Source organism: Salvia splendens, chromosome 7, assembly GCF_004379255.2.
Source record: "Salvia splendens isolate huo1 chromosome 7, SspV2, whole genome shotgun sequence".
In the NCBI taxonomy this organism is placed as follows: Eukaryota; Viridiplantae; Streptophyta; class Magnoliopsida; order Lamiales; family Lamiaceae; genus Salvia; species Salvia splendens.
The window spans coordinates 18,293,798-18,319,438 of NC_056038.1; the positions used below are offsets into that span (position 1 = coordinate 18,293,798).

The 25,641-nt window shown below is 37.9% G+C and overlaps 2 protein-coding genes across 2 annotated transcripts; one reads left to right on the forward strand and one right to left on the reverse strand.

Moving 5' to 3' along the window:
* Nucleotides 1-8,831: 8,831 nt before the first annotated feature.
* LOC121810522 lies at nucleotides 8,832-9,158 on the reverse strand. Its single transcript, XM_042211282.1, has one exon. It carries the CDS (start codon nucleotides 9,156-9,158, stop codon nucleotides 8,832-8,834), a length of 327 nt encoding a protein of 108 aa, XP_042067216.1.
* A 10,566-nt stretch (nucleotides 9,159-19,724) lies between these two features.
* On the forward strand, nucleotides 19,725-20,441 carry LOC121810523 (zinc finger MYM-type protein 5-like). The gene has a single exon (XM_042211283.1). The coding sequence runs from the start codon at nucleotides 19,725-19,727 to the stop codon at nucleotides 20,439-20,441; it is 717 nt and encodes a 238-aa protein (XP_042067217.1).
* Nucleotides 20,442-25,641: the final 5,200 nt, after the last annotated feature.

Genomic DNA, 25,641 nt, shown 5'->3' on the forward strand with positions numbered 1-25,641 from the left:
TCTGAGTCAGTATATCCCAAACGACAGAGCTTGTCTGCATTGTAAACTAGAGCATAGTCCTTAGTCCGTTTAAGGTACTTGAGTATGTTCTTTACGGCAGTCCAATGTCTTTGGCCCGGATTCGACTGATATCTTGCCACCATGCCAACAGCAAAGCAAATATCTGGTCTAGTACAAAGCATAGCATACATGAGACTTCCAACTGCCGAAGCATATGGAATCCTTCTCATTGCTTGTATCTCAGACGGCGTTTTAGGGCACATCTCATGAGATAAATGGATGCCATATCTAAAAGGTAAGAAACCTTTCTTGGCATCCTGCATGCTAAAACGACTAAGTACTGTTTCGATGTAAGATTCTTGAGATAAGCACAACATCTTCTTATCTCGATTCCGAAGAACCTTGATCCCGAGGATGTGTCCCGCGTCTCCCATATCCTTCATCTCGAACTGGTTTGATAACCATGTTCGAACTGATGACAACATCTTTTTATTATTTCCAATTAGAAGAATGTCATCTACATATAAAACTAAGAACACCACATTCCCCTTATCAACTTTCTTATACACGCAGCTTTCACTTGGGCACTTTTCGAATCCAAACTTGCAAACAGTTTGATCGAAACATTGGTTCCACGATCTGGATGCTTGCTTGAGGCCATAAATGGCCTTCTTAAGCTTCCAAACCATGTGTTCTTTGCCCTTTATGGCATATCCTTCGGGTTGTTCCATGTAGATGGTCTCCTCAAGACTGCCGTTTAGAAATGCAGTCTTAACGTCCATCTGCCATACATCCCAATCCATATAAGCTGCAATAGACAACAGTATCCGGATAGCCACTGGGGAGAAGGTCTCATCATAATCGATGCCTTCCTTTTGGGTATACCCCTTGGCCACTAGTCTTGCTTTGAAGACTTTAACTCGTCCATCTGGTCCACGTTTACGTTTATATATCCACTTGCTCCCAATGGCAGTACAACCTTCGGGTAGGACGGACAAATCGTAGACGTCTTTGTCTATCATAGATTGTAGTTCCGAATCCATTGCTTTTACCCATTCGCAATGATCGATATCTGACTGCGCCTCCGCAAAGTTCCAGGGATCTAATACATTGCTGTCCGAGGAGTGATCCATAGATTCTCCCAAACCAATGTATCTGTCGGGCTCATGTGAGAGCCTCCCACTGCGGCGCGGCACTACAATATTTTGAGTAGAAGTTGAAGTTTCGGGAATTGTTTGTACACTTGGTACTTGTTCTTGGTTAATGGAACTTGTGACTGAAGTTAGCTCATCAAGAGCCACTTCACTACTGGGTTTATGATTCATTACATAGTCTTCCTCTAAGAATGTCGCGTGAGTGCTCACAATGACTTTCTTATCTCGGAGACTAAAGAATTCATAACCTTTCGTTCCTTTGGGGTATCCTATAAACAAACATACCTCCGTCATAGATCCTAGCTTAGTTGGATCCTTTTCCAATACATGAGCCGGGCAACCCCAAACCTTGAGATGTGCTAGATTGGGCTTACGCCCAGTCCACAACTCATATGGAGTTTTAGGTACGGATTTTGATGGTAAATTGTCTAAAATGTGACTTGTGGAAAACAAGGCATGTCCCCAAAACGAAATAGGCAGACGTGCATAACTCATCATCGATCGAACCATGTTTAATAAGGTCCTGTTCCTTCTTTCAGCCACGCCGTTCTGCTGGGGCGTGCCCGGCGCAGTCAGTTGGGATTGAATTCCCACTTCCGATAAGTAGTCCAAAAATTTGGCACTGAGGTATTCGCCTCCACGATCAGATTGTAGGCATTTGATATTCTTCCCATGATACTTCTCCACAAGAGTCTTAAAGTCTTTAAACTTGTCAAAAGACTCTGACTTGTGACGCATCAAGTAGACATATCCAATTTTCGAGAAGTCATCAATAAATGTGATGAAGTATCGAAAACCACCTCTTGCCTCAGTTGACATTGGTCCACATACATCGGAATGAACGAGCTCAAGTACTTCCTTGGACCTATTGCCCTTAGCCTTAAAAAGCCTCTTGGTCATCTTGCCTTCTAAGCATGACTCACACTTATGAAAAGGTTCCTCCTCTAGACCTTTGATAAGATCTTGTTGAACAAGAGAATGGATCCTCCTTTCATTGGCATGACCAAGTCTAAGGTGCCACAAGTACGTTTCGTTCATTGAATTTGAAGGTTCTTTTCGTTTTTTTGAAATTTTCGATGTTGTATTGAGTTCTGATTTGCGATTATTAAACCGTGTAGAAGTGATTGTGTACAGATTGTTTTCCATGATACCACGACAGATATAAGAACCATCTTTCTTAATAACGCAGTTGTCATTAAAAGAAATCGAATATCCATCATAAACCAATTTAGAAACTGAAATTAAATTTCTTCTAAAAGAAGGTATCAACAAAACATTCTTCAAAATCAAAAATCTATCACTACTAAAACGCAAATAAATGTCTCCCACTGCAACGGCCGTCACTTTGGTAGCGTCGCCCAGCTGGACTTCGATCTCACGATCATGTAGCCGTCTTGTCACCTGCAATAAGTCAGGATCAAAACAAATATGATCAGTGGCTCCTGTGTCAATAACCTAAGTGCAAATTGATGTCGAAGTCAAACAAGACTCGACAACTAGAGCCTGGTGCATACCTGTAGCCTTGCCCCGTTTAGGATAGTCTGGCTTCCAATGCCCCTTTTCTCCACACTTGAAACACTTCCCCGTGGGCTTCTTGTTAGCCCTCTTCTTCTTCTTTCCCTTAGCTATCCTGGCCGGTCCTGAGTTCGGTGCCTGCCTTTTTCCTTTGCTAGGCTTTAAGCCAGAGGAACGAGGCGCCGAAATCATCATGGCCGCCTTAGCCTGGACCATAAGGTCCTCTGCCGACTGGAGTTCAGTCAACAGCTCTGCCAAGGTGTAATTCCTTTTGTTCATCTCGAAGTTGAGCTTTCACTGTTGGAAGCTAGGAGGAAGACTTTGAAGGATTTTCGTTACCTGGGACTCGGGATCGATTGTCCCTCCCAAGACCTCAATTTGGTTGAGGTGGCCCATCATCTCGAGGACGTGGTCCCTCACAGACGAGCCTTCCTTCATTGTCTTCGACATGATACTCCGAAAGGCTTGAGACTTCACCGTTCGATTCTGAGTACCAAAAAGATTTTTGAGATTCTGCATAATCTCGGCGGTTGTTTCCATGGCTGAATACTGATGCTTGAGTACTGAAGACATAGAAGCCAACATGTAGCACTTAGCCATCTCATTCGCCTTATGCCACCGTCTGTGTGCATCTCTGACTCCTGCCGCAGTGGTAGCCGCCGGCACTGGAGGTCGCGGGGTGGTGAGCACAAAGATGTACTCATCTGCTGTGAGAACGAGAACGATGTCCAAATTTTGTTTCCATTCTATGTAATTTTGGCCCTCAAGTTTATTTTCTTTGAGAATTGCGGAAAGAGGATTAAACGACATAATGACGATTTGATTTGCACTGCAAAACAGAGTATTTTACTATTGTCATAAACTTATGTAAGAAGTTTGATTAGATTAACTATAAAACTTTTCAAAATCTTACAACTGTAAAATTAAAATTTTGTACCCTCCAGAGGAAGTCAATACGCATTAAAATCTTACAATTTTACTGGTCACAACACCGACGAATAGTCCAGAGACCACAGAGTGCCTAATGTTGCCTAAGCAAGACCACCGAATTTAGCATTACAGAGTCTCATTTCTACAACACACTCCCATAACAATGCTTGTGTGCTGCTAACAAGATCAAGCTATCTCATAAATCCTGTGTGAACTTCTGAATCTCGCAGTTTCTTAGGATTATTGTCCCCACAGAGCAGGTGGCGATAATATTGGAAACTACATTCTAGTTCATACTATTTATATTTGAGAAGTCCGCCCTCATGAACTTGCTATTTTCTTAGGATTATTGTCCCCACAGAGCAGGTGGCGATAATATTAGAAAAAGGCTTCATAAATTGCAGACCAATTGATGGAGACCATATACAAACGTTGAGTTCGTAATTATAGCTTAGATATTTTGGGTTATTGTTTTACTTTAATTATCCTTAGCCTTGAGGCAGTTTAAGGCTTAATTAAATTCTGTTGGTATTTAATCTACTGGATAATTAAATCTTTTATTAATTGGTATCTTCCATTAGGAAATTATTGTTCTAGAATATAATTCTTATTCATGTCTACTATAAGGTATGTCTAAAATAAACAAATTATTTAATTCTTAATAAGACATGAAAAATTAAATTCAAATTAATTCCATGTTCAAGATTAGGAAGAGATATTTCATTATTTAATGTATTCATACATATCTATCCTTTTTAGGATCTTAGATATATAAATATTAGGAAACTATTAAATTATTCTTATCCATATCATCTAGGAATCAAAATATTATTATTTATTTCCATAGATATAGAAAATAATAAAAATATTCCTTAAATCTAGATAAATATTAGGAAACTATTAAATTATTCTCATCTATATCATCTAGGAATAAAATAATATTATTTATTTCCATAGATATAGATAATAATAAAATTATTCCTAAAATCTAGGTAAATTTTCCAAAAAGATTTTATTTCCATTAAATAATAATATTTTAATGATATCTTTTAATGAAATAATTAAATAATCATTAAAATAATCTTTCATCGTTATCTCATCGTACGAGGTTCGCACGAACGATGAACGATGAAAATCAGACAAGTTCTTCGTCGGACAACGACGCACGAAGCGTCTCGGCCACCAGCGCGCAGGTGGCGCGCCAGCGTCTCGGCCGCCTGGCTCGTCGGCTGTCGCAGCTTCTCGGCCAGGCGCGCACACGGCGGCACGTGCCTCTCGGCCAGCTGCTCGACGCCTGTCTCGGCGTCTGGGCTCATCGGGTGCCGACGCTTCTCGGCCAGGCGCTCGCACGGTGGCGCGCTCCTCTCGGCCAGCGTCTCGGCGCCCGGCTCAACCCTCCGACCAGTCGGGTGTCGCGAGCTCTTGGCCAGCGGCGCGCACGGTGGCGCGCCCGCTCTCGGCCAGCTCGGACCTTCCGCCTAGGGTTCAGCCCGGTGTCTCGCGGTGTCTCGGTGGCTCTCGGACGAGCCACCACTCCGCGCCAATCACCGCCGTGTCGACCTTGACCCGGGTTCCGTCTGGTGCGTGTGGTCTCGGCCGGCGGCGCGCATGAGTCCCCACTCGTTCACGCGTCGTCCCGTGATCACGGCTCCCGGCTCCCACTGTCTCGACATCCCTATCTCGATCGCACGTGGTGCGTTCGAGCAATTCAAGTTCTTTGATTCGATAGTTCTTGAGTTCATCATGCATAATTAATTAAACAAAATACCAAGAACATGCTTCGCAATCAAATAACACATGCATACATCAATTTCGCGAAATTTAAATCCAAATAATCAGAGCCAAAGACTGGCTCTGATACCAGCTGAAGGGGCTGGCAGCGGAAGCGTGCGTTCATAACGGATCACATGAATTTGATCTATTTAGCAGATTGTTTAGACAAAATCTATTCGCGTAATTATCACATGTATCATGCTCACAACTTGAATTAAAACATGCTTTAGCACATAAAATTCCTAAAACATGCTTACTACGGAATTAGCCAATTTACCTCGTTGATTCAATCAAGAATCAATGATGGCTTGCTCCGTCTCCACGTGAAGATCTTCAATACAAGACCTCGGATCTTCTGACTGGTGTCCCGGACTATACGCTGATATTTGTGTGGGCAAATCTCACCAACGTACTAGGACTCGAATAATGGAAGACAGAACTCAGCTCACGGAGGGAGCACAATTTTCGAAAACTCTCTCAAGAGGGGGGGGACGAAAATTTTGTAAAATAATTGTTGTGTTTTCTGTCTCCTTTATTCTCCTATTTATATAAGTCATATATTGGGCCCAGTCAGGGATCTAAGGAAGAATTTGGAACAGGCCTCACCCAATTAGCTTTTTACTAATCAAATTGAACCCACAATTTAATATAAGCTTATATTGGAATATTACGAGCAGCCACTACAGAAGTAATATTGCACTGCCTTCCAAATCCGAAATTACAAGTATTCCGGGTTTCCTTTAATTGTATTTGATTTATTTCCCGCGCTTAAGATGGAAACATCCATTAATTAATTAATGTCTGCTATAGACTTAATTAATTAACATATTTCGAATTCCAAGAGTGGACTTAGCAAGAAACTCTTATTTATTATTCATAGAATAATCAAACTCCAACTAGCTAGGTTCCGAATAATAAAACCTCGTTTCGAGCTCCTCTTGTGGATGTTATCAAACGAGACTCTCCTCGCGCACGTTTCAACATAATAGCAATCCTAGCACCTCTAGATAATGATCACCACTACCCAATATACCTGGATCATTGGGTTACGAAAAACCCGCACCTTTGGTAAGTCAAAGTAGTGGATACTCAATATCGTATGCTCAATGCTAACGTACATTGATTAAGAAATTAATTCTCAAGACCTCGTCTTTCAGTAGATAGCATAAAGACTCGTCTTGCTGTTAGATCCATTCAGTGCTATATCACACCAACGTCATCTTATTTCAATAAGGTTTAGAAATAATCGGACTGACATTGCAACCTTTCGCGATAGGTAGTCTAGGCCTATCTAGGTTGTGAAATTCTTATTTTTCTTTGTTTAGAACTGACCGTGTTACCTTAAATTGGACGACGCCCACAATCGGTCTACTAAAACAAAGACTTAGACTTTGTTACGTTTGCTCATACATTTAAATATGTAATAAACAACCATTAAATGTAAAACATAACAATATTATGACAAAAATAATCTGTTGCATTTATTGAAAAATAACCATTAGAGTTTTACAGTATCCAATCACTCGAAAGGTGATTTCTAGTATACAAAACCCTAACAGTGCCTTCTCATGAAAAGAAGGAAAAACAAATTAATAACAAGAAATAAAACTATTTACACCTATGCATTAAACACATCTTTGTAATAACAGCATGCTTCCCCGGCAACGGCGCCATTTGGAAAGAGGGGGGAAGAGACAGATCAAGTTATATGGAAAGATAATCAATCGGATGGATCAGTTTGCAATTGTCGTTGCGACTTGATCAAGGCGCTTCTCTCTCTTTCAAAACTATTTATAATTCCCTAACATGCATCCTACTTTAAACAGCGCCACTGGCTGGGACTCACTTTTCTTCTTGTGTAGGGCTTCCTTTATATAGAGAGGCGTAGGGTTCTGATCACTAGGGTACCATACTCTCTAAAATGTCATTCCTACTTTCTGGTCATTGTGCAGCGACCGCTGGCCAAGGTGCAGGGGCCCGCTAAAAAAACGTGGCGCACGAATTTGACCTACTTTCTTCCCAAGATTTACCAAACTTAGCCACCTTTTTCCTTATTTCATGCTGCTCAATTTTTCTCCTATAAATATCCCCTCAAACCTCTTCATTAGGATCTTCTTTTTGCCTTATAATTCTAGAGCATAAAATTGAGAGAGTATTCATTGTGCAAGAAGTTGAAGAAGGAATCAAGTGAAGATCAAAGCTATAAGAATTCAATCTTTGGGTTTTATTATTTTGGTTCTTAGGTTCACTTTGTTTTCCCTTCATTTTACGTTTTTACCTTATTCAATTATGTGTAACTAAATACATAGGATTCTACAAGAATCAACCTTTGGGTTTTATTATTTTAGTTCTTATGTTCACTTTGTTTTCCCTTCACTCTATTTTTTTAGCTTATTCAATTATATGTAACTAAATTCATAGGATTCTAGGGATGTGTTAGTAACGACTTTGGTTATACAATTTCGTTTTCTATTTAAAATCCGTTTTGTTTTTACTTAATTTCTTCCCTAAGTTGTTCTATAATACTTCACGTTTAACTGACACATTCGGTGATTATTTAATATAACTTGCTACATAATCGTGAGAGGAGGTTGGCGAGTTAGATCTACTTAGTAGACACTACAATTAGCTTCCCTTAAAACGGTACTGTTAATTGAGAGTGATTACTTTAAAAGGGTATTAGTAGCTTTTTAGGAGTTACAGATCTAGGATTGACAACCCTAGTGTTAGTAATCTACGCTTGTGCCGCATGGGCAAAACCTATGTGACTCGTTCTATAGAACTATAAACTGTGCTAGGGTATTGTAGTTGGAATTTGTATAACCATAACTGTGAACGCACATCCCTAGAATTCTCTTATCTCTCATATTTTACCTCTTTAATTACTTGCAATTAGTTTTTTATTTCCTTTCAAATTGTTTTTAGTTTTCAAAATCTCCAAAACTTTCGATTTTCCAAATAGTGAATGAAGCTTAATAGAAGGTAGTCAGTCTGTGATTGTTTTCCCCTTGATCGATATCTGATACTGACCTTTAGCTATAATATTCCTACTCTGTATACTTGCAGGTATTTATAGTGCTAATAAAAAGTACATCAGTTGGTAGGAAAAGGCAATTTGGATATCACCTCCACTTTTGCTTAGTCGACCTGAATTCCTCTTTCTGACACTACTTGGCCTAGCACGATGCCTTTAGTGACCATGAAATGACATTTTTCAAAATTCAAAACCAGGTTCTTTTCCTAACATCTCTCTAGTACCACATCCAGGTGGTGTAGACATGAATCGAATGCATCCCCATAGGCCGTAAGGTCCTCCATAAAGATTTCGATACAATTCTCAAGTAAATCTGAGAAAATGCTCATAATGCATCGTTGAAAAGTCCCGGGTGTATTGCATAACTCGAACGGCATTCTTCTGTAAGCGTACGTTCCAAATGGGTAGGTGAAGGTGGTTTTATCCTAGTCCTCAAGGTCCACGTAGATCTGGAACCCATTGTATCCATCTAGGAAGCAGATATATTGTTTCCCAGCCAGCCGCTCTAAAATCTGGTTTATGAAGAGGAGGGAAAAGTGATCTTTCCTAGTGGCAGCATTCAATTTGCGGTAGTCGATGCACATCCGCCATCCAATGACCAGTACCAGTTCATTTTTATCATTTTTCGCCACTTGGATCCCTGACTTCTTGGGGACCATGTGAATTGGGCTGACCCATTCGCTGTCTGGAACCGAGTAAATGATTTCCAATGATAATAATTTCAGGATCTCCTTTAAAACCTCCTCACGCATGTTCGGATTCAACTTCCTTTGTGGGTCCCGATGCGTCTTGGGTCCTTCTTCCAATCTGATATAATGCATTCAAACATCTGGACTTATCCCCACTAGATCCATCAGGCTCCATCCTATTGCCTTATTGTTCTTACTTAACACAGCCAGTAGCTTAGCTTCATGTTCTTCCGTCAGCTTACTGTTGATGATCACTGGAAGTGAATCTTCTCTTCCGAGGTAGGCATACTTCCGATTTGACGGAAGCTTCTTCAATTTGAACTATGGTAGTAGCACATCTGAGGGTAGAGGGTTTTTCCCTTAGTCATTCTCTTCTGGAATTTCTTGATATGTGCCAATTTTCATACTAGCCGGTATCTGAGCCCCTGCGGCCCCAGCAAATACCGGTTTTAGGAAAAAATCCTTGATAGCCTCTTCAATTACATCCACATAGCATAGATTTTCAGAATCCATAGGTTTCTTCATGGCCTCATCGATATTGAAAGTAAATTTTTCGCTATGGAAATCTATGCAAATTGTCCCATCAACCATATCTACGATTATTTTTGCAGTTCTTAAGAAAGGTCTCCCCAAAAGTATTCCGCTAGACTCCCTAATCTCAGGCTCACTCATGCGTATCACATAAAAATCAGCTGGATACAAGATATCATGCACTTTAACTAACACATTCTCTAGCACACCTTCAGGATTAATACATGACCTATCAGCCAGTTTATTCAGCACCCTAGTGTTTGATAACTTTACCCCTTTCAAACGGTTATAGATTGACAATGGCATGACATTTATAGATGCTCCTAAATCGCACATAACATGCTCAATCTTGACATTCTCAATAGTGATGGGTAAAATAAACATACCTGGGTCAGCTCTCTTCGGTGGCAGTTTCTCCTGAACAATGGCTGACGCTATACCTTATACCATAATTTTCCCGTCCTTCTTTGCCTTCCCTGCTATGAACTCCTTTATAAATTTACCGAGTGGGGGTAGCTTCACAGCTTGGAGGAATGGTATGGTTACGTCGAGCTTCCCAAATATAGACAGGTAGTCAGTCCACAGGGTCCTCCTTCTTTCTCTTCCTCACAAACCTTTAGGGGAATGGTTTCTCCCCCTTAACCACCTCATTCTACTCCTTGGTGATCTGTTCGGAGTTCTCTCTTGCTGTTCCGCTTGGGAGATCGGTAACCACTTCAAGTCCGTCGTGACCACTCTCCATGGGCAGTGGGTCTCCCTTGCTTTTGTTTCTCCTGATTCCTTCTCAGGAAAAGATAGATCCTCAGTACTAGGTAATGGTTTCTTCAATACTCCTTTCGAGCTATCATTGTTGGATTGCTCGGGGCCACTTCCCTGAGTTGAATTCTCCCTCAGACCTCTTGTTTCAATAGACCTTCCTGACAACCCCTTCCCTTCGGGCTCCTAATATGATTTACCAGACCGCAGCGTGATCATACTCACGTTTTCCTTCTCAGGTATAAGCACTGGTGAGTTGGGTATTGGTTGTATTGGTTGGGTTGATGTTGTTGGTCTTGGCTCGAGCTTGGCTGACCTTGGAAAGGTTTGGAATTTTGATTAGGGTTGTTCTGGTAGTTCTTCTTGTGGGGTGGTACATAGGTGGAACCTTGATTTGGATTGTGCGGGTTCTAGTTTTGATGTTGGCCTTGGGTTTGGTTCTGGTTTTGTTGGTTTCTTCCTGGCCAGTTAGGAGATTCTAGGTTTGGGTGGCCACGGTAGGTATTTTGAGGTGGGTTATACTGGTTATGGCTTTGGTTTTGGTTTCCATCTCCCCATCTAAAGTTCAGGTGATCCCTCCACGGTGCATCTCTCTGCCTCCCAGGATTCCAATGCCCAGCCGCATTAACTTGTGCCATACTATCCAAATCTTCCGGCTGTTCATAACTGCGGCTCTGATTCCTTGGTTCTGCAACTTGTTTGCTCTCATTTGGGGAAGGTGGTGCATTCTTCTCTATCGCGGTCAATAGTGCTTTCTCCAACTTATCCATCCGCATCTCCAAAATATCCTCCTTTTCGGGTGCTGAGGCACTTGCAACTCCCCTTCTCTTATGGGACTCTCGTGGGTTATCATAAGCCCTTTTTGCACTGAAGAGTTTCCCCATGACCTTCTTCGCTTCGCTGACCCGTAGGTGGGGGAATCCTCCTCCGCTAGACGAATTTGCCAGGTCCTTGGTTTCCCTGTTCATCCCTTCGTAAAAGGTGTTGTAAATTGCTGCCTCTGACATGCGGTGGTTGGGACACGCATCTAGGAGACTCATGTATCTCGCCCAATATTCACTTAGGTACTCATCGTAACCTTGCGTGACCCCTAAGATATCCTTTTTGAGCGCACTTGTCTTCGTGGATGGATAGAAATGGTCCAATAATGCTAGCTTGAAATCTACCCCACGTCCTGATGGAATTTGGTGGCAGTCTCATAAACCACGTATTTGCCTCCCCCTTTAAGATAAAGGGAAGCGCCTTCATCCTGTAATCATCCTCACTCAACCCTGCTCGTCGCTTCCGCGCCTTGCAAATCTTGTAGAATTCAAGTAGAAACTCGCATAGGCCCTCATAAATCTTCCCATGAAATGAGGGTAACACGGCTATAATGTGCGGCTTCATGTCACACGCAGCTTGCCCTACTGTAATGACAATGGCTTGCGGAGGCTCGCAGTCAGAATGAGCATTCAGCGACCCAATTTCATGATCATCCTCTACAAGTTAGACTATAGTAGCTATGTTTTTCTCTAACTTTATTGGGGATTCAGGTTCTTGCTCCTCTGGTGTAGCCTTGTCCTCGTCACTACTCGTGCCTAGGTCAGCCATTGCGGTCGACAGGCCAGAACGGGTAGTGACCAGTACAGTTCCGCACGGGAGTATCCTCGGTCTCCAATGCTCAAAGGTTGGGCTCCTTCTCATAAAATGAAAAACAAAAGAAAAGAAAATCTATTAACAATATATACACCAAATTGCCATGGAACAATCATGTATAAACACGCCATCCATCCCCGGCAACGGCGCCATTTGAAAGAGCAGGTTTGTGCAGGGTCATTTTAATCAACTGATCAGGAGGAAATCCGAACCTAGTCGTGTCATTGGCACGAACACATAAAACCTGTTATCAAGACCTCAACCCACTTCTATTGGCTAGTATAGTGGAGTAAAGGGTCGAATCCTACAGAGATAGATATGTGCGAGATATGATTGAGGTGACATTCTGGAAGGTTGGTTTGCTACCACGCTTGGGTTGAGTTTTACTTAGACACGAAACGAAACGAAATGAAAGGGAACCTATACTATCCTGACAGGTAAGCTACTATCATGTCGGCATGTGACAGTGTACGTAAATATACGGATTGGACGATTCTGGTGAATGTGAAAAGTGAAAGATTACTATAAATTGCAAGACAAGGTAGCAGAGGATATTGGTTGGTACTGGCTTTTAACTGCCAGATCTGCTGAAAAAGCTGGAAAAGTAAAAGGACAAAAGGTAAAAGGTGGCTAAAAGCATAGAGTGGTCCCAAAAATCAAATAAAGACACTGTCTTCATCACCAAGAAATGCACAAACGCAGTAAATCCTAAACACTGAACCCTAAATCTCCTTCTTGAGCGCACTTGTCTTCGTGGATGGAAAGAATTGGTCCAATAATGCTAGTTTGAAATCTACCCACGTCCTGATGGAATTTGGTGGCAGTCTCATAAACCACGTATTTGCCTCCCCTTTTAAGATAAAGGAGAGAGCCTTCAGCCTGTAATCATCCTCACTCAACCCTGCTCGTCGCTTCCGCGCCTTGCAAATCTTGCAGAATTCATGTAGAAACTCGCATAAGCCCTCATAACTCTTCCCATGAAATGAGGGTAACACAGCTATAATGTGCAGCTTCACGTCACACGCAGCTTGCCCTACTGTAATGACAATGGCTTGCGGAGGCTCGCCGTCAGAAAGAGCATTCAGCGACCCGATTTCATAATCATCCTCTACAAGTTCGACTATAGTAGCTATGTTTTTCTCTAACTTTATCGGGGATTCAGGTTCTTGCTCCTCTGGTGTAGCCTTGTCCTAGTCACTGCTCGTGCCTAGGTCAGCCAATGCGGTCGACAGGCCAGAACGGGTAGTGTCCAGTATAGTTCCGCACAGGAGTATCCTCGGTCTCCAATGCTCAAAAGTTGGGCTCCTTCTCATAAAATGAAAAACAAAAGAAAAGAAAAGCTATTAACAATATATACACTGAATTGCCATGGAACAATCATGTATAAACACGTCATCCATCCCCGGCAACGGCGCCATTTGAAAGAGCAGGTTTGTGCAGGGTCGTTTTAATCAACTGATCAGGAGGAAATCCAAACCTGGTCGTGTCATTGGCACGAACACCTAAAACCTATTATCAAGACCTCAACCCACTTCTACTGGCTAGTATAGTGGAGTAAAGGGTCGAATCCTACAGATATAGATATGTGCGAGATATGATTGAGGTGACATTCTGGAAGGTTGGTTTGCTACCACACTTGGGTTGAGTTTTACTTAGACACGAAATGAAACGAAATGAAACGGAACCTATACTATCCTGACAGGTAAGCTACTGGCAATAAATCACGAACTTCATTAACGATCTAAATATATCTCGCAACAAACTCAGAGTTGAAATTAAATCCTAATTTAAACGATCAAGAGTGCAATTCCTAATCTACGCTAGCTGACTAACATGCAAGGTGACAGAAACAAGCAAAAACGATTTCCATGCATTTTTCGAGAAGCTTAACCCGATTAAAACTTGTAAAACTCGATGAAAGACTAGATCTTACAAAGCTAGGCAGTTTCAAGCACTTAAACAACAGAAATCTACATAAAACTATCAGATCTAGCTAACTAGGCGTAAAAAGAAATCAACGCTAATGAAAGAATAACAATACCAAAGACTTTGGGCGAAATTCGGCAAAGAGTAGTGAGTTTTTTTATATTTTTTGGATTTTAATTCTGCAATTTTAAATTTATAGGGTTTTAATTATGCATTTTTTTATTTTTCAGGAATTTGTAATTGGATTTTGAATTTATTAATGTATTTTATTATTATAGAGGTGTTTTTAGTCATTGAAGTATTTAAATTGAATAATAGAATAGTGAGACTCATGAAGTATGCATTAGCTAAGAGTACGAATAGGGGTATTGTGCCTTCTAAGAGCAGGGAATAAAAAATATGAATAAAAGTGGGACCGGGCCACAACCGTGCTCTTAGCTAAGAACATAATTGAGAAAGCTCTAATAACTCTTTTCTTTGCGTCCTGCATTCTGGTTATTTTCTAAAAAAATTCAACACTGTAATTACATCTCTAATTTTATGCTCTTAAAATAATTACATCATATGTAAATTTGGTTTAGTATCCCAAGTTGGTATTTGACCTTTACTTAATTGATCAATGAAGATGGCTAGAAATGCATTGAATAGTATATTAGTATTTATATATGTCAGAGACATTTAAAAAAATTGTTCTAGTAGGAGTACATTGTGTCATGAAATTGCAACAGCATTGTTCACAGAATTGCATAAATTACAAATAAGTAGCATATGACACTAAAGTCTAAAGATAGAGCCTAAGTCATAAATTACCAAACTAAGATCGTTAATCATGCATCCTTTAGTTTACATGTTTCACATAAATATTTAAATATGGGGGCACAAAATATGATATGGCATTATTCACATTAGACTATAATGTAGCATTGCGTCGTACTCACGAAGGGTATGCTTATTTTGTCAAAACTAAGTACCAACTGCCAACATTACTTGTATGGAGAAAACATCTATATACATACATAAGTCAATTGTGAAGTTAATTGATATAAACTGAAAAAATAACCACTTGCATAGCTATAATCAAATAAATTATATATAGTCTACATTCTGTAAATCCTTCTGAATATGCGACATTAGCATTATTATTTGAGAGATGAACCATAATGATAATGGCAATAATTCCAATAATAATAAATAAGTATATTATAACCGATTAGTTATGGAGTAGTAGATAATAAAACAATACTTGATGAATCTAATAAAGTCATATACATTATGTGAACGATCTAAGAAGAAATGAAAAAAAAGGTGTCTATCTCTATGAAAGAGAGGGCAAATTAAAAATGAAAGATGCAATCATATATGCGAAGAAGCTATAAAAAAATAGTGGTTCTCTAATGGAGTCAAGTTGAGATCGAGAGAGAAAACCCTCCGGTTGTTCGGTTTCTTCACCACCGGAAAAAGTGAGAGCGGCGGCGATGGGCTCTGATCAACCCTATGCCTCCTCATATGGCCTCCGAGGGCTTGACCTAACGGGAATTCCTGCCCACATATGGAGCACTCGTGCGTCTTCGGCTTTGGTGGCTCCATCCGTGGCTTCTTGTGGCTGGCACGGTGGCCACCAAGCGCCTGGAACGACGGGAACTTCCTATTACACGTCTTGCATGTGAACGTCCGAGACGAACATGAATCTCCTCCGCCGGATAAAAGCATCAAGCAGTTGTCCATGGCCAAGAAGTCGTCGCCGTCTCTACTCCTCTTCATCATAATTGGTTATGAATTAATGGGATTGGATTGTTTTTAGAAATGAGAGAGTTGAATGGTGTTTTCATGTGTTTCTGTTATATATATATGAATAAGAATGAGAGGTTTCTTTGTTAGTTGTAGAGTGCTTATGAATGATTATGTACGTTTGTTTTAATATTGACAATTCGTATGGAAGAAATCAACGAAATTTCTTGATGGAAAAGTAAGTCAAATAATTGTACCGTACCTTCGCACCACCAAATTTAATTTTCTGTCACTAGGATTAGGACTAGTTTGATTTTACTTTATTATAATTATAATATTGTATGATATGATGAGTGGCATGTCTAACAAAATAAATTTAAAAAAAAAAGAACTATATAAATGTATATGGGGAAAATATCTTGTTAAAAAAGTTCTCTTGTGTTAACTAAATGTTAGTATCGACCATACATGATTATTGTAAAATTATCAACAATGAAGCATCACTTATTATAATAAAACATAAATTATGAGCTATTATTATTTACTATTATTTTCTAGTGATATCATTGAGCACGCAAGCATGAGCAAGGGGCTTAGCTAATCGAACTGGTAGTATCCAAGTCGTTTTGAGCTGTGACTATTCAATAATCTTACTAGAATTTTCTAATTCATAAGTAAATGTATGAGCTACACATCCACTTGAATAATATTAATAGTATATTGGGGATAATATAATTGAGATTTTGTCAACGGATGAAACTGCGACCAACTGCATTCGCAAACCTACGTCTATACGTTTTATCTAGAAGCATTGATCAAAATTCGTTCCCACAAATAAACCATAACCTATAAGTCAATGCAGATAAATTTAAATGTAAGTATCATAAAACTTCTACTGCTGCAAATAAAGAAAGTGACAATTGGCCAGAAACTCTCCATATATTTAACAGTCATACCAACTTTAGCAATACTTTATCTTTTCATAACTAACTTCGATAAGATTTTTGTAAGGTTGATAAGATATTTCAGGACATCGTTTTGACTATGTTCACCACACCATAACATTATTCAGTTCGAAATTTCTCTATTAATGTATACGAAATTAAAGGGTAAAAAATATATCAAATCAAGCTTTGATTTGCGTTATTTATAAAATTAATAATTTTAATAATAATTTATAAGGCATTTAAATAAAATCACATTTATCACGTAAAGGAAAGAGTAATGCAATTATAAATCTAACGTGAGGGATGCTCACAAAAGGTGAGTTTCATTGCGCTTATATGTTGTCATTTTATTCAGTTAAACCAAACGATTTTTAATTTCTAAGATAACCAAATACGAGTATATAGGCTCAGTATATCTTTTAACATATCTTTATTTTGTGGTAGTGTTTAATTTAGGTATGTGTGCGCTACTAAAAGATTTAAAAACCCTAAAAAAGTGTATATCTCCAACTAAGAAATAACACATAGATAAACAATTTACTAATGTTTATTCATTAGATTTTTCAAGAATAAGAGGCTAGAACCAAAACAAAATTTCTAATCGATCTCACCTTCTTTACACGGAAATGACCATGCTTTTCTGAAAATTTGACTAAAACTTTTATACAGGTAACTCAGTAGAAAAGCAGAAGGGATCACCTAATACAGTTTATACTACATCTCCTAATATATTACTATAAATTAGACAAGTGGACCATATTTATAGAAAAGGAAAATCTGCTTCTAGTAGTATAAACCCTTACACTTTCTCTCTTCTTCACTTTATTTTTCCTTTTTCTCTCTATTAGTTTTAATCTAATATACTGTATACGTAACTTTTTATTAAAAAAATCTAATACTACTAATATATTACTGTAGTTAATAGTATTAACATACTCGCGTATAAGTTGTATTCATAGATTTTAATTACTTCAAAATATAAAGTTAATAATATTAGGATGTATCATGTATTTTAATTATATTAAAATATAAAATACATCGTATATAAATTCTATATTATAATATTAGATGGCCAAATTATTTTCTTCATAATCTTATTTCTTTTTTTATTTTATTTTAATAGTTTCATTTTTAATTTTACTTAATCTACTAGAATAATAATAATAATAATAATAATAATAATAACCATCTCCGTAATATTAGTAATATTAGTATTACATTTCTTGTTCTAAAACATTAACATATTTAGATTAAAAAGGTTGAGAAAAATAAAAGAGAAAGTAGAGGCCAGATATATTGGGTATAGATTTCTTTTCTTAAATTTAGAGTCCACTTGTCCACTTTATAGTAGTACTGTATTAACAAATGTATTATAAAATGTGTTTGGCGATCCTTACTAAAAGACAAGAAGACGCTTACACTGTACACATACTCCATCCGTCTCATATTACTCGCACTATTCATTTTAGGTCGTAAATTTGAGATTAATTTTTTAGTGTATTTAAATTCATATTTTAAGTGTAATGAGATATCACTTAATAAAAGAACACTTAATTAACTCTAATATATTAATTAAATAAATACCATAATTCTTACTTAAAATAGAAATAGTGTAAATAGTTTGGGACGAGAAATGTGTATGCGATTGTTGATTTCTAAAGTTGCTTATTTATGTTTTTGGGATTGCATGTTTAAATTGTGCTTGGTTGATTTCTAAAGTTGTTTTATTTAAGTTTTTTATTGTACATTTAAATTGTTTTACATGTTTTTTTATTTTTAATCCTTGTAATTGTATCTAATTTTATGTAATTTATTCAAAATATGAATTCATTGCTTTGAGAAAATCATAAGAATATGTCGATAGTTCGTGTATTTGCAAGCTAATAACATGTCATATTGATTTGACACGTTTCTCCACGTAGGTGGTAAGTGTACTCCGCATTAGCTTTGATTTGGCCTTAACTATTTATTGGAGAAAAATCAGAAAAATCCAAAGTTCATGTATTTACATTCAAAAATAAAAGTTTAGGAAAAAAATCAGAAAATATTGAAAGTTCATGTATTTATAGATAAATAACCCATTATTCTATTAAAACATAGAAAAAAGCACGGGTACTTCGTGCTCTTTTCTAGACCAAAAAATTAACACGGACTTGTAGTTAATTATTTATTTTATAAACTAAACAATAAGTAAAGTCATGATAAATAATATTATCATAGTGAAACATAGCTACCAAAAAGACCATAAATCTTTAGTATTATAAGATATAATTAATAAATTTATATTTCATGAAATTTGAACTTAGTTATAAGAAAGTTTTCGTTCGCTCTAAACCATATGTTAACATACTTCATCCACTCGATCAGAAGAAATTCAAAAAATCTCAATGAAGATCCAAGAACAAGATCACCGGTTGATGTAGATAGGACACTCTTGCATACAAAAGTGTGTTATAGAATATAGAGTAAAGAATGATGGTGACTTTGGAAAATCTTTCATGATAGCCTCAACCAATGTATTGCTGAGCCTTATCAATTCTAATGATTTTGTCTCGTGCATTTGTTTTAAACAACTGGCATGTAACTCCACTGAGTTTCAAACACTTTGAAATACCATGAAGATCATGAGCCTTGACCAGGCCCGGCCCTGGGGGGGTCGAGCAGTGCCCCCGCCCCGGGCCCCCAAAACGTTGGGGCCTCCAAAATCCAAATACATACATGAGTATATACATGCTACTGGGCCAGGTCCAAGCAAGAAACAAGAGCCCACAGCAGAGAGCCGCAAAGGCATGCAGCGCTAAAGCCTAAATACAAGCTAATAAGCCTCACGTACATCTAATTGACGTAACAGGTAGCGCCGCCGGCCACCGGCCATCCGCCATCGCTCCAACTCACAATCGTCTGCTGGCGAGTGGCGATTCATCTACTTGCCCCGTTGCCCGGATTGGAGGCAAATTGGATTCCAATCTCCCTCACTCCCTGCACTCGTAAGCCCCTTCATTGATCCTCCTTCGTTGAATCAAAATTCAACTGTTAGCATCTGCCCTAGTGCCCTCTATTTCAATGTCTTGTGTGATGATTACCTTTCTAAAATTCCAACGCCCTCATGTCATCTAGAAGGCATAGGCACCCATCAGGCAGTGAGAAAAGGAAAAAGAGGAAACGCTTAGATGAGTTGACAGAATCACAAAGAGGATCCATTGATAAATTTTTTAAGCACAATACTAGCGCTTCGAGAAATCAAGATGAGTGGGCGATAGTTGCTGTGGAAGAACAACCTAACACTAATCCAGAAGATCAAGACCCTACCGATGACAATGTTGGCATCAATACAGATGATGATATTAAAAATGTGAGTAATCATGTGCCCTCTACCAGTGTAGATGAAGAACCAGTTTTTACTACAAATATGTATGATCCGGTAAACTGGGACAATCTTGATAATAAAGCAAGGGATATATTAGTGGAGAAAGGACCTATAAGAGAAGAAAATATTATATTTCCTTTGGATGCCAACTCAAGACATTTTTCATACAGTCATTACTCTAGAAAAATGAAAAATGGAGAGCTACGTGACAGAAAATGGTTAGTCTATTCAAAACAAGTTGACAAAGTATTTTGCTTTTGTTGTAAGCTTTTTGGTTCTCACAACCGCAAGAGCTATTTGGGGCTTGATGGTTTTAGAGATTGGAGGCATACTAGTGAGAGGCTGAGAGAGCATGAAGCTAGTGTTGATCATATTATCAACATGAACTCTTGGAATGAATTGAGAGCTAGACTAAGCAAAAATAAAACGATTGACAAGAAGAAACTTTTAAGGTAATAATATAAATTGTATGCTATAAATATTGTCTTGGATGTATTGAAGTGTTTTATTACTACTGTTGTTATTGTTACTATTAGTTTATAGTATTATTATGGGGCCCCTCTTTTAGTTCCGCCCCGGGCCAATAAAAACTCAGGACCGGGCCTGGCCTTGACAATGAGAATTCAATCGTAATAACGGAGAAAATTGGTCTCTCTTTGCATGCCCAACTCGACATGAAATATTTAGGGGCAAAAACAACTAAGAGTGATACAATTAAAAAATACTGTGAATCGAAGTATTTGATGGAATACGATCAAGAAGGATTTCAAAGCAATTTTTAGGCACTATTATTTGTGTTCTCAGTGCACTTCACAAGAAAGATAAATCTCATGGAAACATATTGATTGCCAAACGAAGACCAGACAAAACTCAGTCATATTTTTTAATATGACCCACGATCAAAGAAAGCGTTCACTCAATCTCAAAAGGCATAGTCAAGACATTTCAACATCAATTAGTTAATTAGATGGGTGTTAATGTATCCATTCTTACAACAAACTCTTCCTTCCCTCATTCCAGAATTTGTGGAAGACCGTGAGTCCTTAGGTTTGTTGTAGCTAAATCACAGGTAATATTTGTCCTATATTTATTATAATCTTTCAAATTAAAATATTTCCACACTTTATTCTTTTTTTAATTTTTACAGATCTAAAACCACTAGACACGCAATGCTAAAAGAAAAGCCACTACAACTTAGTCGCATCCACGTGCAATTTTCTAATTATGAAAAGATCAAAAATTAATCGATTCATGTGACTTGTATTGATAAAATATTAGGAAGTATGACATGTTTGGTCTAAGACCATTAGACACACAATGTTGGTTGACAAATACTCTATTCGTCCTAAAAAAAATAGACTAGTTTTACCATTTTGGGTCATCCCTCAAAATTAGACCAAGTCTAAATATGGAAAGTTTTTAATAAATTACACTTTACTAATAATGTGGACCTCACAATCCACTTACAATACTTCAAATACATTTTTTCTCTCTCTCTCTTACTTTTTTATATCTTTTTAGTTTACCAATTGCACATTAAAACCTGTGTCATTTACAAGTTTGTCTGCTTTTTAAGAACAGAGGGAGTAATTTTTAAATTGAATGTTCCTCTCGAGCCTTAGTAGTGACTACTAGTTCATACATTATGAAGAGTGTCGCTTAAGCACTCAGAGTTCACAATACAGATTAAAAGCACATAGAGTTCGCACACTTAATCAGGCTAGACAAGCAATGGATCAAGCTGGCTGACAAATACTATCTGGTCGTTGGTATGCAAACGGAGAGACTTAGGACCTTCAAGACCTTAACTCACAATACTATAGACTAGTAAAGGGAAGTAAGGGTCGAATACCATAGAGATAGAGGCGATTTTAGTTGGGTTTGAGACATTTGGGAGGTTGGCTGCGGCCACGCTTTTTAGTAGGTTAAGTTTAAACTAAGGGAACTGGAACTGGTCAACTAACTAAACTAAACTGATCAATCAGGGCTAGAATACTCATAACTAGGGAACATGTAACTTGATCAACTAAGCTAAGAACGGAAAGGTAAAAGTAACTTGGACCACTGACACAAAATGAACGCACTACCTAAAAAGTTGTAAACATCGAAAAGGTGACTGAGACTGCAATTCTAACAAACTACTACCTTCTTCTTCGCTAAGTAGCTAAATAAAAGCAACGAAAGCAGATCTAAACAGAGCAACAAACATAAAAACAGAAATCAGACGAATTAAACACAGATCCATATGAAATCGACGTAAAGAAAACAGATCTAAAGTATCTAACCTATTCTCATTCAAGCTGATGAACTAAAATGTAAATCTACCTATGAGAAAACATATACAAAGCGGAACTAAAGCAAACGGAAGCAATCAAAACAGAGAACATTAGATCCAACACAACTTGCATCAAAAACTCCATTTCATAAAGATCTTCAATAAATGTAACTAAAACAGAATTCCAAACAAGGATTTAAAGAGCGATCCACAACGGAAAGGTAACTAAAGTTGCAACTACAAGGAAAACATTAAAAACAACTAAGGTACGGAAAAGATGAACTGAAAACATAATGGAAATTCTTTTAACCCAAACCACGAAGGCTTCTAGGCAGATCCAGGTCCCTCCTTCCTTGACTAGGAAGAGGAGATGAAAGTAGAGGTGGAAACGACGGCTCTGACTGCTAACTTCTTACTCCATGCTATAAAAATAAGGTGAAAATGAAGTGATTGAAGGTGATGATGGTGTCGAACTCCCTTCTTGTGTGCACTCTCTCCATATTTATAGGATGATGTTGGGCCCAAATCCCTAGGGTAAGCCCATCCTATCTTGACATTTATGCCCTTGAGATGACATCTTTTCTTCTCTCTCCTCTGACTCATCACTTCATGTGGTAAACTCCACTTGATCAACTTGTCAGATGGGCAGGCTTCACTGTTTGTACGCAACTGATCAACTTAGCTTCACTTTTGGCTATTTTTCACTTCTTTTCCGAGTTGCTCAAGTTGTTCCTGCACTTGCCGCTTTTATACTTTATAGTTGCTGCACACTCAAATTCACCACTCTTTTCGCACATTATTAGCCATGTTAGTGTAATAAACCCTACAAAACCATGCTTGTAACGAGCCCTATCATATTACATTTAAACATATGATCTCAATGTCATAAGTTAAAATAATAATAATAATAATAATAATAATAATAATAATAATAATAATAATAATAATAATAATAATAATATCAATAATAATAAGAAGAAGAAGTTGTATATGCCTTTAACGTTTGGGAGTTATACTTAAACTACAATATTTTTTACTCAAGGAATCACGCCCCAAGCAGTAGTCGTGGAAGCGATAAGGTGATGGAGTAGAACGAGCACAAACTGTGACCTTTTTGACGCACGAGGCAGTATATTCTACTTTGGAACGTGATTCTCGAATTTGTGTGATTGCAAATAGATCAATAATTGTTCAATGTGATATGTAAGTAAATGTAGTTTCTGAGTGAAGTTTATGATACGTTGAAAGTAAATTAAATAATAATTAATTGCTAAAGTGAATCTTGATTTCATTTTTATATGTGCAAAATGTGAAGTTGACTAATATGTGTTGAATGTGAAGTTGACTAATATGTGTTGAATGTGAAGTGAACAACCGGATAATTTTGGTATGCCTCGTGCTAATGTGTATACATCGGGTATAGTTGGCATGTCATAGGACAACATAACTGCCTCTTGATAGTTGTTGTCTTTTGGATATCCGAAGCGATGGTAGATATATATTAGGTCCCACCTGATATAATTTGATTGATACTAATCCTAACGGGTATCCTGAAATTAGTGTATTATGCCACAATTGGGTAGTATATTGTGCATCAGGATGCATGCCTTAATTGAACTCGATCAGTGTCCTCGCGTGGGCGATATCTTAATATGTGAGACTCATGTCTATAATATACTACTCACCCTGTTCCCTCATAATTGAGTCATTTTTCCATTTTGGGGAGTTCCCTTATAGTTGAGTCATTGCTATATATGGTAATACTTTTTCTCCTTTTTCTCTTTTTCACTTTTTAATATACATTAATTTATCACACTAAACAGTCATTTCTTAAACTCTGTGCCGGAAAGTTTTACCTCAACTATAAGGGAATGGATGGAGTATATGGTTTCATGAGATTCCCTTCTTTGATTTCTATCTTGGTCCGTGTACCCGTGATTATATAATTAAGTGCATTTGCGGACAATTACGTGAATATATGTGAAATCAAATTGATACATGAAATATGTGTCATGATTTGATATTGTTAATTTCTAGAAACGGAAATTTAGAACTGAGATATTGTGTTATGGTGAGTAAAGTATAAAAGACCAAAATTTAGGTTGCATGACTCTATCATAATTTCGGCAATTCCGTTCTATGGTGCGAATGCACTACTTGGCTGTGTAGCTCATCCCATCCAATTTTTCTTCTCTGCATGCTAGAGGTTGGTCACTACTTCTTCCTTTTTGGGTAAAAGTTTTGTATGTATGGTCTATTGACATGTAGGAATTTTAGGCTCTATATATGTATATGTACGTTCTTGACCGCTTACATTTAATATTGAGAAGATTCAATAAATTATGGGACATGGCATCCTATGTGACCGATAGATTAGTGTATGGAATTGGCTATTCCACATGACTCTAGTAGCGTCATATTTGGGTAAAAGTGAAACCTCTATTATTTGGATCCAACTTTGGGTTCGTTCTATTCTACTACAACTACTTTATGAAAGAGAGCAAAATGAAACAAAAACAATAATAAGTAGTAGTTGTTTTAAAAATAATAAAAATGTATATAAATGTGACATCACTTATTCAATTATCTAATTAGTTGAGTAAGCGATGTTATGTTATGATTTTCAGGGTGCAATTTAAGTACACAAAATAAGTAATAATTCCCTAAAAATACTACTTCTACAAGTATACAGACGTGCAATGCAGTATAAAAGGTGTCGAACCCACAGGGAGGAGGTTAATAGCTAAAAATAGTAAGAACCTAACTAAAAAGTAATAAAATAGTTTAATTTTGGGTTTCTGATCGAGAGGCGAGTGAAGGCCGAAACGAGAAGGAAAAAGGCAAGGGAATCACGATAAAGAGGAAAGACTACTCCTAGCTTGTTTCGGGTTGCTTGTTCACATGAATCCTAAAGTAATTACTTTCCATTATTTATCGGGATCGTGTTGATTTTACGCTCTCATGCAGCTAATCACTGATCGTGGAATTTTACACCTAGGATAAGCTGATCACGTCTCCTAGGCTCTACTCACCAACCCCTCACTCCTACAGTCGCATAGTAAACTCGGGATTCGCTTCTACGAACGTTCAACACCCAAGATCCACCCAGGACTATTCCCTGAACAGTTTTAGCCCTAGATTTCTTATCTATGTTAGCTCCCTACTCCAAGTTAAAGAGACATTAAAGTTAATGCTATTACCGGAAAAAGTTTGCTAGCAAAACCCAACACGGATTGAAACAAACAGAGAGAAAAGAAGCAAAATACGGAAATCAATCAAAACACAATCATGGATTCATATTTACAAGCTTCCATAACTAACTACGAGTAATCCCTAAAATCTAGCCACTCATAGTGGGCAACAATACAAGAAAACAAGTAA